We start from the raw sequence: 16,481 nt of genomic DNA on the forward strand, positions 1-16,481 counted from the left end.
GTCCACATACTGTAGGTCAGACCCACCGAGAGTAGTGATTCTAGTCGGGTGGGCGGGTGCAAGCAGCATTCGGTTGAAGAGCATGCATTTAGTTTTACTAGTGTTTAAGAGCAGTTGGAGGCTACGGAAGGAGTGTTGTATGGCGTTGAAGCTCGTTTGGAGGTTTGTTAACACAGTGTCCAATGAAGGACCAGATGTATACAAAATGGTGTCGTCCGCATAGAGGTGGATCCGAGCGTCACCAGTAGCAAGAGCGACATCATTGATATACACAGAGAATAGTCGGCCCGAGATTGAACCCTGTGGCACCCCCATAGAGACGGCCAGAGGTCCAGACAACCTGCCCTCCGATTTGACACATTGAACTCTATCTGAGAAGTAGTTGGTGAACGAGGCGAGGCAGTCATTAGAGAAACCAAGGCTATTTAGTCTGCTGATAAGAATACAGGGTCGAAAGCCTTGGCCAGGTTGATGAAGATGGCTGCGCAGTACTGTCTTTTATGGATCGCGGTTATAATATCGTTTAGGACCTTGAGCGTGGCTGAGGTGCACCCATGACCAGCTCGGAAACCGGATTGCATAGCAGAGAAGGTACGGTGGGATTCGAAATTTTCTGTGATCTGTTTGTTAACTTGGCTTTCAAATACTTTTGAAAGGCAGGGCAGGATGGATATAGGTCTGTAACAGTTTGGATCTAGAGTGTCACCCCCTTTGAAGAGGGGGATGACCGCGGCAGCTTTCCAATCTCTGGGGATCTCAGACGTTACAAAAGAGAGGTTGAACACGCTTGTAATAGGGGTTGCGACAATTTCGGCGGCTAACTTTAGAAAGAAAGGGTCCAGATTGTCTAGCCCAGCTGATTTCTAGGGGTCCAGATTTTTCAGCTCTTTCAGAACATCAGCTGTCTGAATTCGTGTGAAGGAGAAGCGGGGGGGGCATGGGCAAGTTGCAGCGGAGGGTGCAGAGCTGGTGGCCGGGGTAGTGGTAGCCAGGTGGAAAGCATGGCCAGCCGTAGCAAAATGCTTGTTGAAATTCTCGATTAATGTAGATTTATCGGTGGTGACAGTGTTTCCTAGCCTCAGTGTAGTGGGCAGTTGGGAGGAGGTGCTCTTATTCTCCATGGACTTTACAGTGTCCCAAAACTTTTTGGTGTTAGTGCTACAGGATGCAAATTTCTGTTTGAAAAAGCTAGCCTTTGCTTTCCTTAGTGATTGTGTATATTGGTTCCTGACTTCCCTAAAAAGTTGCATATCGCGGGGGCTGTTCGATGCTAATGCAGTACACCACTGGATGTTTTTGTGCTGGTCAAGGGCAGTCAAGTCTGAGGAGAACCAGGGGCTATATCTGTTCTTAGTTCTGAATTTTTTGAATAGGGCATGCTTATTTAAGATTGAGAGGAAAGCACTTTTAAAGAACAACCAGGCATCCACTACGGACGGAATGAGGTCATTATCCATCCAGGATACCCGGGCCAGGTAAATTGGAAAGGCCTGCTTGCTAAAGTGTTTTAGGGAGCATTTGACAGTGATGAGGGGTGGTCGTTTGACCGCGGACCCATGCAAATAAGGCAGTGATCGCTGAGATCCTGGTTGAAGACAGCGGAGGTGTATTTAGAGGGTACATTTGTCAGGATGATATTTCAATTTCAGTCATTTAGCAGACGCTCTTATCCAGAGCGACTTACAGTTAGTGAGTGCATACATTATTAAAATTTTCATACTGGCCCCCTGTGGGAATCGAACCCATAACCCTGGCGTTGCAAACACCATGCTCTACCAACTGAGCTACATCCCTGCCGGCCATTCCCCTCCCCTACCCTGGGCCAATTGTGCACCGCCCCATGGGTCTCCCGGTCACGGCCAGCTACGACAGAGCCTGGATTTGAACCAGGATCTCTAGTGGCACAGCTAGGACTACGATGCAGTGCCTTAAACCACTGCGCCACTCGGGAGGATATCTATGAGGGTGCCCATGTTAACAGATTTAGGGTTGTACCTGGTAGGTTCGTTGATAATTTGTGTGAGATTGAGGGCATCTAGTTTAGATTGTAGGTTGGCCGGGGTGTTAAGCATATCCCAGTTTAGGTCACCAAGCAGTACGAACTCTGAGGATAGATGGGGGGCAATCAGTTCACATATGGTGTCCAGGGCACAGCTCGGGGCTGAGGGGGGTCTGTAGCAAGCGACAACAGTGAGAGACTTATTTCTGGAAAGGTGGATTTTTAGTAGTAGAAGCTCAAACTATTTGGGCACAGACCTGGATAGTACGATAGAGCTCTGCAGGCTCTCTCTACAGTAGATTGCAACTCCACCCCCTTTGGCAGTTCTATCTTGACGGAAAATGTTATAGTTGGGTATGGAAATTTCAGAATTTTTGGTGGCCTTCCTAAGCCAGGATTCAGACACTGCTAGAACATCAGGGTTGGCGGAGTGTGCTAACGCAGTGAATAACTCAAACTTAGGGAGGAGGCTTTGAAAGTTAACGTGCAAGAAACCAAGGCTTTTACGGATACAGAAGTCAACAAATGATAACACCTGGGGAGTAGGAGTGATACTGGGGGTCAATGGGGCCCCTGGAGGTAATTGAGTGACTGTCATAATAAGATAGTAACTGCTGATGCACCTTGTGTATTGTATTATTCTAAAAGGCACTGCATGGTCAATCCGACGTCTGCATTGGAACATGCAACATGAAACGTGCAACATCTACGGTGATACGGCCTCTGCAGAAGCCAGGGCATTCATACTTCTTTCGTTTCACGGAGAGGTGCAGAACTGTTGAGCTGAGCTGTTGTGAAGGAAGTTGTCAAGGAAGTGAGTTTGTGTTTACACAGGACCTCCCGCCCCCCGCCTACCGTCAACCAATCACGTCAATGCAGAGCTGTACGGAGCCCTCAGCATTGTTTAAAAAAATTTGGGAGGCGCACGGCGATGCAGTACGGAGCTCAATTTACTCTCTGCGTACCTCCGTAGGCTACGCAATTGTGTCACACCCTCCACACGGAGCAGGGTGAAAGCCAATGTTTGATCCAAAAATGTGGTCGACGGCTGACTTAGTTATTTTAGGGCCAGGCTATACCCCCAATTCCACACTTCCCCTCCTGTAGTATAAACGTGTTGTTTGTATGACGTCTGTAGCGATCACGTGGGGAAATTTACATTTGACATTTTAGTCATTTAGCAGACGCTCTTATCCAGAGCGACTTACAGTTAGTGAGTGCATATATGTTTTTGTTTTATTTTTTGAGAGTGAGCTGGCAACCAGAGGGTTGATGGTATCAGTATCGTAGATGCCTTCTCCTGCCGTTGTGCCCTTGAGTAAGTCGCTTTGGATAAAAGCGTCTGCTAAATGGCATATTATTATTATTATTATTATTACGGCGCTGTATTGCGACTAGACCGGTTCTTCCAACCCCTCTGTGTGCGTGCATGCATGGCTGACGTCTGTTCTGCTCTACAGGCATGATCAACATCCCTGCAGTGGCTCTGGGGATGTTCTCAGGGGGTGTGGTCATGAAGAAGTTCAAGCTGGGCATCATGGGAGCTGCTAAGTTCGCATTCGGGACCTCCCTCCTGGGTTACTTCCTGTCCCTCTTCTTCTTCGCCATGGGCTGTGACAACGCCAAGGTGGCCGGGATAACCATGTCATACACAGGGTAAGTCTTCAAGATGGATGCCAACCTCCCCCATCATCTTTTATGTATTCAACTAAACTCTATTGGGAACGAGTAGCTATTCTTAGAGTCACTCAGGATAGAGAAAAACATGTCACTCGAAACAGAGTCGCTAAGAACTGACCTAGACAAGTCTGTGTAAATGAGTAAACACTGATCAGTGTAGCTGGCAGTAGATGTTCTGCCAGATCTTTCTATATCTACGTACGTTTATAACCCATAATCTAATACATACTGTACCTTTTCACCTATTTACTGGTAACATATTGTTTCTCCATCTGTCTCCAGGGTGGAGGGGTTGTCGTACCAGGAGCCATCTCTGTTCTCTGAGTGTAACTCTGGCTGCCTGTGCTCCGGGAGGGACTGGGACCCTGTCTGTGGAGAGAACGGGATCACGTATGTGTCCCCCTGTTTGGCTGGCTGTACATCCTCTACCGGAGCTGGCAAAAACACGGTTAGATGATATCTTAGCATTCCCCTTGGGCTTATACACGGAGTATACAAAACATTAAGAACTGCTCTTTCCATGACATAGACTGACCAGGTGAATCCAGTGGGAAGCTATGATCCCTTATTGATGTCACTTATTAAATCCACTTCAATCATTGTAGATGAAGGGGAGGAGACAGGTTAAATAAGGATTTTTAAGCCTTGAGACAATTAAGACATGGATTGTGTATGTGTGCCATTCAGAGGGTGAATGGGCAAGACCACCGGTTTGTGTCAAGAACTGCAACGCTGTTGGGATTTTCACGCTCAACAGTTTCCCGTGTGTATCAAGCATGGTCCGCCACCCAAAGGACATCCAGCCAACTTGACACAACCGTGGGATACATTGGCGTCAACATGAGCCAGCATCCCTGTGGAACGCTTTCGACACCTTGTAGAGTCCATGCCCTGACGAATTGAGTCTGTTCTGAGGGCAAAAGGGATGGGGTGCAACTCAATATTAGTGAGGTGTTTTTGATGTTTGGTATACTCAGTACTCAGTGTATGTACACAGGCAGTTTAGTAGTTATGTGAAGTCATGAGGTGGAGACAAATATATGGAACCCCCGCCTCTAGTGGCCTTTTTTACATTTACGTCATTTAGCAGACGCTCTTATCCAGAGCGACTTACAAATTGGTGCATTCACCTTATGATAGCCAGTGGGATAACCACTTTACGATGTATTTATTTTATATTTTTCTAATTTTTCGAGTATATTTTCTATTTTCATTTGTTTTATATGTATATATTTATATCAACTTTTTTAAATGTATATATATATATATATATATATATTTTTTTTTTGTGGGGGTGGGGTAGGGGGGGTAGAAGGATTACTTTTATACTATCCCAGGTATTCCTTAAAGAGGTAGGGTTTCAAGTGTCTCAGGAAGGTGGTCAGTGACTCCGCTGTAGTCTGAAGTAGATAACAGTCACCACCAGTCCAGACTCCCTAGAGATATTATTGCAGTGTTTTACTACTCAGTGATTCCCTCCCTCTGTCCTCTCCCCCAGGTGTTTGGCCAGTGCAGGTGTGTGGCATTGACAGGGGCAGGTTCTCAGCCCAGTAACCTGACTGCCTCCCTGGGTCACTGTCCAATCAGAGACAGCTGTGACAGAATGTTCCCCTACTTCCTCTTTCTGTCTGTCATCACTTCCTTCATCATCTCTTTGGGGGGAACGCCAGGCTTCGTACTTCTCATCAGGTCAGTGAGGCCCTCTAGTGGATGGACTGGATAAATGCAACAATGCTTTCTATGATACACAATGGGTTGTATCCTAATGTGTTCAATTTGGGGAAACCGTTTTGATGTCACTCAAGTTCAAGTTGCTCACAACAGTTAGGATTAAGTTTAGTTGGTCTTAAAAGGACCTCCCCTAACTCTCTAATGATCTTCCTATAGGTGCATTAAGCCTGAATTAAAATCAATTGCTCTTGGAATCCACACGTTGGCCACCCGGACCCTTGGTGAGTATCACTTATGTCCTCGGTTGACTGATTGATTGTGTTAGTCAATGATTCATTGATTCATTGATTGATTTTAGCTGGCATCCCTGCACCTATCTACTTCGGAGCCATCATAGACACCACCTGTTTAAAGTGGGGAAACACAAAATGCGGAGGAAGAGGAGCGTGCAGAATCTACAACACGACAGCCTACAGGTAAAACACATAGCGGGCCGATTCAGACTTAGGAAACTACGCCTTTCCTACGCACTTCTCAGTAGTTGGTATTCAGACATACCTTACGCAGGTGCATAATGTCTTTGCAGGCGTGGTTCCCTTGCCCGCGCTGAATAAATGTAATTCAACAGCTGAAAACCCTCCCACTTCCTTTCCAACAGATTTTCTCGTCATTCAATACGGTTTTCAGTACATTTATCTAAAGCCATTCTTTTAAATTTCCTCGACAGATTCACTAGAATACAGTGGGGGAAAAAAGTATTTAATCAGCCACCAATTGTGCAAGTTCTCCCACTTAAAAAGATGAGAGAGGCCTGTAATTTTCATCATAGGTACATGTCAACTATGACAGACAAATTGAGAATTTTTTTCCAGAAATTCACATTGTAGGATTTTTAATGAATTTATTTGCAAATTGTGGTGGAAAATAAGTATTTGGTCACCTACAAACAAGCAAGATTTCTGGCTCTCACAGACCTGTAATTTCTTATTTAAGAGGCTCCTCTGTCCTCCACTTGTCACCTGTATTAATGGCACCTGTTTGAACTTGTTATCAGTATAAAAGACACCTGTCCACAACCTCAAACAGTCACACTCCAAACTCCACTATGGCCAAGACCAAAGACCTGTCAAAGGACACCAGAAACAAAATTGTAGACCTGCACCAGGCTGGGAAGACTGAATCTGCAATAGGTAAGCAGCTTGGTTTGAAGAAATCAACTGTGGGAGCAATTATTAGGAAATGGAAGACATACAAGACCACTGATAATCTCCCTCGATCTGGGAGGGATCTCACCCCGTGGGGTCAAAATGATCACAAGAACGGTGAGCAAAAATTCCAGAACCACACGGGGGGACCTAGTGAATGACCTGCAGAGAGCTGGGACCAAAGTAACAAAGCCTACCATCAGTAACACACTACGCCGCCAGGGACTCAAATCCTGCAGTGCCAGACGTGTCCCCCTGCTTAAGCCAGTACATGTCCAGGCCCATCTGAAGTTTGCTAGAGTGCATTTGGATGATCCAGAAGAGGATTGGGAGAATGTCATATGGTCAGATGAAACCAAAATATAACTTTTTGGTAAAAACTCAACTCGTCGTGTTTGGAGGACAAAGAATACTGAGTTGCATCCAAAGAACACCATACCTACTGTGAAGCATGGGGGTGGAAACATCATGCTTTGGGGCTGTTTTTCTGCAAAGGGACCAGGACGACTGATCCGTGTAAAGGAAAGAATGAATGGGGCCATGTATCATGAGATTTTGAGTGAAAACCTCCTTCCATCAGCAAGGGCATTGAAGATGAAACGTGGCTGGGTCTTTCAGCATGACAATGATCCCAAACACACCGCCCGGGCAACGAAGGAGTGGCTTCGTAAGATGCATTTCAAGGTTCTGGAGTGGCCTAGCCAGTCTCCAGATCTCAACCCCATAGAAAATCTTTGGAGGGAGTTGAAAGTCTGTGTTGCCCAGCGACAGCCCCAAAACATCACTGCTCTAGAGGAGATCTGCATGGAGGAATGGGCCAAAATACCAGCAACAGTGTGTGAAAACCTTGTGAAGACTTACAGAAAACGTTTGACCTGTGTCATTGCCAACAAAGGGTATATAACAAAGTATTGAGAAACTTTTGTTATTGACCAAATACTTATTTTCCAACATAATTTGCAAATAAATTCATTAAAAATCCTACAATGATACTTTTTTCCCCCACTGTATATGAAGAGAACGGTTCAGAATATAGGGATCAATGAAAGAAAGACATGTAAACACACGCATATTAGTCTCCTTTTCAGTACCAATTGGTAAATTTAAAAATTCTCTGATGTTGTATGTTATTTAGGGTTAGGAAAGTATGAATAATATAAAAAACTGGTTTAGAGAGCCTTTACGCACAAAATATAGTGGTTTGATTCTTCCTGAAAGTTGCCATATTGAATTGTTCAATGCATGATATATTAGAAGTTGACAAAAGTGTACAATAAGGGTTGAACAGTAGTATTATAAATCTACCCTAGTAATCCTCACTAATCATGGAATCCTCACTAATCATGGAATCCTCAATAATCATGGAATCCTCACTAATCATGGAATCCTCAATAATCATGGAATCCTCACTAATCATGGAATCCTCAATAATCATGGAATCCTCAATAATCATGGAATCCTCACTAATCATGGAACTGTTATGACGGTCCAGTCGGTAAACTAACTCATGTAATGGAATGATGCAAAATGTAAGGAAACTAACACTAAAATAACAGTTATAAATGTATGTGGGTGTAACTGACGGGGGCTACTGATAGTGGTGTTAGGTTCTAAACAAACAGAGCAAAAACTCAAACGGATGACTAGGAAAAGCTCATACGAAGTTTATTCACCCACTGGGTCATACAGCTGCAAAGACAACATACAAGTCACATAAGCACATCTTAAGTTGAATAGCATGCTTCAGTTCAAGGTCAGAATACGCATAAAGAGAAAAGTGTATAAAAAGGGGAAATACTTTTCATTCACCTGCGCTTAACTCGGGTCAGAATCCCCTCCCTGGGGGCCAATTCAGATGTAGGAATGTACACCTTTCCTAACCACACCTTTCCTATGCACTTCTCAGTATTTGGTATTCAGACTTAGCTTACTCAGTCACGTAAAGCGCTTTGCAGGTGAGGCTACCTTGTACCCTCTGAATACATTTCATTAAACCGCTAAAAAACCCTCCCATGGGGTTTTCAGTCCATTTATCTTAAGCCATCCCTTTAAATACGTTGTACCTTTTTAGTTAGAATTTTGTTGGATCAATGAAAGAAAGCCATCTAAATATATGCATATTCTTCTCCGTTTCAAAACCAATTGTAGGGTTTGGAAAGTATTTATGAATCATAAAAAAACTGGTTTGGAGAGCCTTTACGCACTGAAAGAAAGAAAACGGTGGTTTGATTCATTCTGAAAATGTCCACATTCAGTTCTTCAACCCATGGTAATGTTGGAAGATTAGTGTACATATAATTATAATAGGGTGAATAGTGTACAATATAATTATAATAGGGTGAATAGTGTACAATAGTAGGCTATACCCTCTTCTATTGTCTGCCCTAACCATGGAACTCTACTAATACACGGCCAAGTATTGCGCCATGTTTCGGTTCAAACTGTTATGGCTTGGTCTGCTCTCCGCTCCATAAGGATTTAATTAGCCTGCATGTCTTTAAAAAATATATATATTATCAACTTTGACTAATGATCGTCGGCAACAACCACACGGCCGTGACGGTGTTTACACAGGAAGCAAATGAAGGATAATGAAACAACGTCATTAAATGGAATGTTAATGTAGGCTATACCACCTGAAGGGAACTAACAATGTAATTAACCGGAATGATAATGTAGTCTATACCACCTGAAGGGAACTAACAATGTAATTAAATGGAATGATAATGTAGTCTATACCACCTGAAGGGAACTAACAATGTAATTAACCGGAATGATAATGTAGTCTATACCACCCGAAGGGAACTAACAATGTAATTAAATGGAATGATAATGTAGGCTATTCCAACTGAAGGGAACTAACAATGTAATTAACCGGAATGATAATGTAGTCTATACCACCCGAAGGGAACTAACAATGTAATTAAATGGAATGATAATGTAGTCTATACCAACTGAAGGGAACTAACAGTACATTGGCAGGTGAATATGTGTGGTTATTATGCCTATAGATGGTCGATACTGATAGTGGCTAATATTTAACATGATAGAAATAGGAAACAGAGAAAGTCGGAGATAGCCTATAATTAAGGCATTCAAGAGTGCCCATCCCTGCAAGTTAAAAGGCCATATAATAATATGCCATTCAGCAGACGCTTTTATCCAAAGCGACTTACAGTCATGCGTGCATACATTATTATTTTTTGTGTATGGGTGGTCCCGGGGATCGAACCCACTACCTTGGCGTTACAAGCGCCGTGCTCTACCAGCTGAGCTACAGAGGACCACATGTTTAGGTAGGTTCGCTAGACCTTATTCATGGTTTCCTCGCACATAAAGGTGTTGGAATTATGAGGGAATTAAGTCAAGGTCAGAATACGGCATATCTGTAGACACACCTTCATTTGTTCGATCTCCACCCCGAACGAATAGCAGGTGAATTGCATGCTATTCTCATGCTTAAGCTCAAGGTCAGAATACGCATAGAGCGAAAAGTGCATTAAAAGGGACGAACGTTGTCACGTACGTTAAGAGACGGGTCGGACCAAGGTGCAGCGTGAAAAGCATACCAAAAATAACAAACTTAACCGTGACTGTCCAAAGGGCTAACACACAAGCCTAAACAGGAACACAACAAGATTCCACAACACAGGCAGGAAAACTGGCTGCCTAAGTATGATCCCCAATCAGAGACAACGAGCGACAGCTGCCTCTGATTGGGAACCACACCCGGCCAAACATAGAAATACAAACATAGAATCAAAACTCACATGATATTCACACCCTGACCAAACTAACTAGAGTTCTATCGGTCAGGGCGTGACAAACGTTCCATGTGCATGCTTAACTCAGGTCGGAATAACCCCCTAGTGAATCTCTACCATACAGCTCCTAGCACCATACCTACTGTATCTCTCTTTGGATAGGGGTAGCCTACAATGGTTTTAGTATATACTTCCTTTCCTGTTTTTAGTGGTCATGCTCTCTGTTCTATTTTAGGGCAACAGTTTACATTAATGTACAGTGGTACTTTAGAATAGTGTACTTCAAGCACTTACAACCCCATTAAATGGTACCTTCATGTAAAGTGTAACCTATTTTAGTTTATTCTGAGTGTTCACTCTCTCCTCTGTTCTAGGATAGTATACCTGGGTCTGACTCTGGTCCTAAGGACTGGAAAGGGGATACGGACTGTAGTCAGTTGTACAACTGAATGCATTCAACCGAAATGTTTTTTCCGCAATTAACCCAACCCCTCTGATTCCGAGAGATGTGGGGGGCTGCCTAATAAACGTCATCGGCGCCCAGGGAGCAGTTGTTGTTGGAGGTTAACTGCCTTGCTCAAGGGCGGAACGGCAGATCTTTCCACTTTGAACACTCAGGGATTCAAACCAGCAACTTTTCGGTTAATGGCCTGACGCTCTTAACCGCTAGGCTACCTGCTGTCTCTTGCTTCCTGTGTATACTGGCTTTCCCTAACCTTAATCCTAACTCTGACCCTATCCCTAACCCTAACCCTAACCCTAACTATAATATAATAATAATATGCCATTTAGCAGACGCTTTTATCCAAAGCGACTTACAGTCATGTGTGCATACATTTTTACGTATGGGTGGTCCCGGGGATCAAACCCACTACCCTGGCGTTACAAGCACCATGCTCTACTAATTGAGCTACAGAGGACCACTAACTCTGACCCTATCCCTAACCCTAACCCTAATCCTATCTCTGACCCTATCCCTAACCCTAATCCTAACTCTGACCCTATCCCTAACCCTAATCCTAACTCTGACCCTATCCCTAACCTTAACCCTAATCCTAACTCTGACCCTATCCCTAACCCTAACCCTAATCCTAACTCTGACCCTATTCCTAACCCTAACCCTAATCCTAACTCTGACCCTATCCCTAACCCTAACCCTAATCCTAACTCTGACCCTATCCCTAACCCTAACCCTAATCCTAACTCTGACCCTATCCCTAACCCTAACCCTAATCCTAACTCTGACCCTAACCCTAACTCTGACCCTATCCCTAACCCTAATCTCTCCTCTGTTCTGTTCTAGGATAGTATACCTGGGTCTGACTCTGGGCCTGAGGACTGTCTCTTTCTTCCTGTGTATACTGGGCTTCGCTCTACTCAGGAGGCACGTCAAGCAGGAAGAGAAAATGTCACTGACCAATGGGAATGTAGAGATGGAGGCCGAGTCTCTCAGGAAAGAGGAGATCAACAACTCTACACACTGTGACCAGTTTGTAAGGGCGCTGGACTGTAACCCTGACAGGGAGACACGCCTTTGATGGTCGTCAATAGCTCAGCATTGCTCGACTCCAAGATGGAATGAAACAGGTGCCGGTGTAGCAACCTTTGCCTAAATAAGCTAGTTGTGATCCCCCCAAGTGGGTTAACCCTATTGGAGTAGACTGTGTTTAGCAAGTTTGCCAACAGTCTGAGAGGCCCATGTTTGCACTGTCGACCATTCACTACAACGGTAATCATTTTAACAGTACTAGTGTTAATTAATTTAGAGTGAATATTCAGAAAATAGTTTGTGAGAGGTGTCAGTACCCGGTACTCACGTTTGTGGCTCTGGTACTCCATACCGGTGTGTACTGGTCCACTGACCGAATGCATGCCCTGACATCTCCTTTTTAAGTATTTTTCCACCCTGAAGACAAGCGATTTAGCTAGGAGAGAAGAGCATAAAGTCTATTTGTACTGTACTCCTGTAGACAATGTGAAAATATATAGTTGTTTTTGTTTATACAGTACCTAGTGAAAGTATACACACACCTTGCACAGTATTCACATTTTGCTGTCTTAAATTTGTTACCTAAAAAGGGATTCAATTATGTTTTCCCTTCACATCTACACAACCTACTCTACATTATCAAAGTGAAAGAAAGTTCTAGAACATTTTCCAAATTAAAACAAATATATACTGAACAAAAAATATAAATGCAACATGAAACAATTTCAAAGATTTTACTGAGTTACAGTTCATATAAGAAAACTGAAATAAATTAATTAGGCCCTAATCTATGGATTTCACATGACTGGGAATACAGATACGCATCTGTTGGTCACAGATACCTTCGAAAAAAAGGTAGGGGCGTGGATCAGAAAAACAGTCAGTACCTAGTGTGACCACCATTTGCCTCATGCAGCGCGACACATCTTCTTCGCATAGAGTTAATCATTCCCACTCCTCTTCAATGGCTGTGCAAACTTGCTGGATATTGCCTGGAACCAGAGCATCCCAAACATGCTCAATGGGTGACATGTCTGAGTATGCAGGCCATGGAAGAACTGGGACATTTTCAGCTTCCAGGAATTGTGTACAGATCCTTGCAGCATGGGGCTGTGCATTAGCTGAAACATTAGGTGATGGCAGAGGATACTAACAGGGATATAAACACATTTGTGCACAAAATGTGAAATAAATAAGCTTTTTGTGCATATGGAACATTTCTGGGATCTTTTATTTCAGCTCATGAAACATGGGACAAACACTTTACATGTTGCGTTTATATTTTTGTTCAGTGTAGATATTTACTGAGCTTGAGCAATTTTTAAGACAACAATGGATGAATGTTGCCCTAAGAGTTGTGCAAGGTTGGTACAATCTTATAAAAAATTATTTACAGTTGTAATGGCTGCCTAAGATGCTTCCATCCTCATTTTATATTTCTTAGTAATTTGGAAAATGTTCTATAATTTTCTTTCACTTAAACATTTGAAGTAGGTTGTGTAGATAGAGAAATCTGATTTAATCCATTTTTATTTTTTATTTTAAGGCAGCAAAAGAAGACTGCAAGCAGTGTTTAGACTCACTACAGACTGTATAGAACAAAAATACATTTCTTGAATGTTAAAAAAATCACATTTGTGTTTTACATAAATGGAACCAGTTTTGTTTTTGTAGAAAGGAATGTAATGTTTTGTTTGTTAATGGTTTATGTAGAAATTATTGCTTTATGTCTGTATTTTAAATGGGGTCTGTAGGTTGGTCATATGTTTCATTTCTTGGCTTTGGTTTGAAATCTGAAGAGATGAATGTGTCAGTATTATCTAGTATTTTCTATTTCTTGAATGATAAAATTTATGAGGGAACAGTTCCACTTCCACTTCCATACATACTGTAGGTTCCATAAACTGATCACTTCAGGTGGACAATGACCAAATAAAATGCAATGACCTCACGTACAAAAGTGACATTTTGAGCCTATAACTTGATCCTAGCCTGCCCCAGATTGTCAAGACAGCACACCAATACCTCACTGTATTACAGTTTTTTACAATCACTTTGGCACTAATTTCAGAACCTTGACGTCATTTTTCAAAACTCTAGACACAAAACTCACAACCAATGATCAAAATGCACATTTTTCAAAACTCTAACACTTTTTTCAATTGCTTGGATACAATACACATAAAACTAAGATCATTTGTTCATTTAACAAAAGTCACCTGTTCAATATGACACAACTTAACATCAAAGTACTACTATTTCAAAAGGCAATTCACACATTACATTTCAGATGAGTGTCTATTCATTTCATTACAATTATCCAACTATTAATTGATACAACTGCTCAAAATGATAAGTAACTGTTGCATTGCTCTTAATGCATAGTTGTATGGAAACATACAAACAATATTCCATGTTTAGATCATGAAAGTTTCAAAGTAACGAGATTCATTGTCACCATTTAGCGTGGAGCATGAACCAATTAGACTACATTATCTATGGATGTAATATTTCATCATCATTCTTTATCAGACACCGTTTCTATGGTCCCCCTTGTAACCTTCCTTGATGAGCTCGATCAGGCCTGTAGAGCTGGTGGCGTGACCTATGTCATTGTGTGGGATAATGTCAGGTTCCACCATGCTCATATGGTGCAAGCATGGTTTCAGGCCCATGCACAATTTACCACCCTATATTTACCCCCATACTCTCCTTTCCTTAACCCGATTGAGGAATTTTTCTCCACATGGAGATGGAAGGTTTATGATTGGCGCCCTCATGAACAAGTCACTCTTCTCCAGGCCATGGATGATGCATGCAATGACATCACGGGAGACCAGTGTCAGGCCTGGATTTGCCATGGCCAAAGGTTTTTTCCAAGATGTTTGGCTAATGAAAACATCCATTGTGATGTAGATGAGAACCTGTGGCCAAAACCACAAGACAGAGTTGATGAAAATGTAGAAGTTCAGTAATCACTCCTATGTTTTTCTTTTTACAGTACAAGCAAGCAAGTTGAGGAACACTGCATTTGATGTTTTACAGTACTGTATTGTTTTTCATCAATATATTTCAGATTTTGTTCAATGATTCCACTGTGTCTGTAGTATTCTCTCTACTACTGCAGTACTTTTACAGGGATGTATTTACATGTAGTACCATAATGAAATATGTATCACCTATTTTGTACTACAATATTTAATGATCGATACGAACAATGACACAGTGAAACTATCGGTTGCTTGTGTGTGGGTGATCTAAATTAACGTTTCATTGGTATTTCACAATACATTTGTTTTTTGAACCAATGATTGTGCAAGTGCAAAATTTCTTTAAAGATATGAATGCACAATGCAATGTTTTGAACATTGGACAGCCTGTGTTACAAGTGATGACCGTTTTGAGTTTTGTGTCTAGAGTTTTGAAAAATGACGTCAAGGTTCTGAAATTAGTGCCAAAGTGATTGTAAAAAACTGTAATCTACCTGATTGCAGACCTGGGATAACTGTAGTTCTAAATATGCTTTGTGGAAAGTAACTATTTTGGGGGGGTAGAACAGACCCCAGGTGTAGATAATCAACTTTGAACCTCTTTGTCCGTCTCAATGTTCTTGTTTTCAAACACACACTATACCATCTTTAAAGGGATAGTTTACTCAGAATACAAATGAATATTATTTTTCCACCTACTTTGCTGTGGTTGATTCAAGAAGGCAGTTTTGGGATGTTTAGTCCCTTTACACTTAATAGCCATAATTGAACAGTTGCTGGTAGCATTCTTGGTAATATTAAACTGTTATTGAGCCTGTGTAATAACAATGTAATTACTTTTAGAGCAACATTTTATTAGTGTGATGCATAATACTTTGGTAATCACATTTAAATTGCATAGCAATGAGCTGAGAGGTTTTATAACAACTGAACAGAAAAGCAATCATAACTGTTCCTATCCAATGTATCAACAATGTTGCTGTTGTTGTAATCACAAAGTTACTACATATGTATAAGAACTTGATGTCAAGTGTTACTGCATTACAGTACCTTATTTACATTTTAGTCATTTAGCAGACGCTCTTAACCAGAGCGACTTACAGTTAGTGAGTGCATACATTTTTCATACTGGCCCCCCTATTTAAATTATTTTGAAAATGAAAAAGTGTTCTACGCTAATTCAGCTAACTGTTGTAGTTTTTGGTTCTTCATCAAATATCTGTCAGCCATTTTTTTGTTTTCAAATAACTTTCATATATTCAAAGGGATAGTATTAATTGTTTTCTGAGACCTGTGTTTGAATATCAAAATAAATAATTGCCTTTAGTTTTTTTTAACTAAATCATTTCCTATATTTGACTACCTTGAGTATTTGAAAAGTTGGTATTTCAAATAAACTAAAAGATACAACTATTTAGTACCCAGGCCTATTCTAATGTATTGAGTCCCCAGTGTGCCTAGTCATTTTAACAATGGAAATACAGTTATTTTTCAAAACGTACTGTATCGACTGTCCTGTCTTCCCTCATCTGACCTACATTCCCTCTCCTGTCTTCCCACATCTCACCTACATTCCCTCTCCTGTCTTCCCACATATCACCTACATTACCTGCCCTGTCTTCCCACATCTCACCTACATTCCCTCTCCTGTCTTCCCACATCTCACCTACATTACCTGTCCTG

The 16,481-nt window shown here is 41.8% G+C and overlaps 1 protein-coding gene across 1 annotated transcript in view; it reads left to right on the forward strand.

Annotated features, from left to right (window-relative positions):
- Positions 1-12,457, forward strand: part of LOC121531261 (solute carrier organic anion transporter family member 1C1-like) — a 38,635-nt gene extending 26,178 nt beyond the window's left edge. Inside the window, exons 9-14 of the mRNA XM_041836503.2 lie at positions 3,460-3,655; positions 3,962-4,127; positions 5,178-5,368; positions 5,567-5,631; positions 5,709-5,826; positions 11,623-12,457. Coding sequence (XP_041692437.1) covers positions 3,460-3,655; positions 3,962-4,127; positions 5,178-5,368; positions 5,567-5,631; positions 5,709-5,826; positions 11,623-11,857 — 971 coding nt within the window. The 3' untranslated portion in view covers positions 11,858-12,457. The remainder of the gene's footprint in view (positions 1-3,459; positions 3,656-3,961; positions 4,128-5,177; positions 5,369-5,566; positions 5,632-5,708; positions 5,827-11,622) is intronic.
- The last annotated feature ends 4,024 nt before the right edge of the window (positions 12,458-16,481 follow it).

Source organism: Coregonus clupeaformis, chromosome 19 (assembly GCF_020615455.1).
Source record: "Coregonus clupeaformis isolate EN_2021a chromosome 19, ASM2061545v1, whole genome shotgun sequence".
Lineage (NCBI taxonomy): Eukaryota > Metazoa > Chordata > Actinopteri > Salmoniformes > Salmonidae > Coregonus > Coregonus clupeaformis.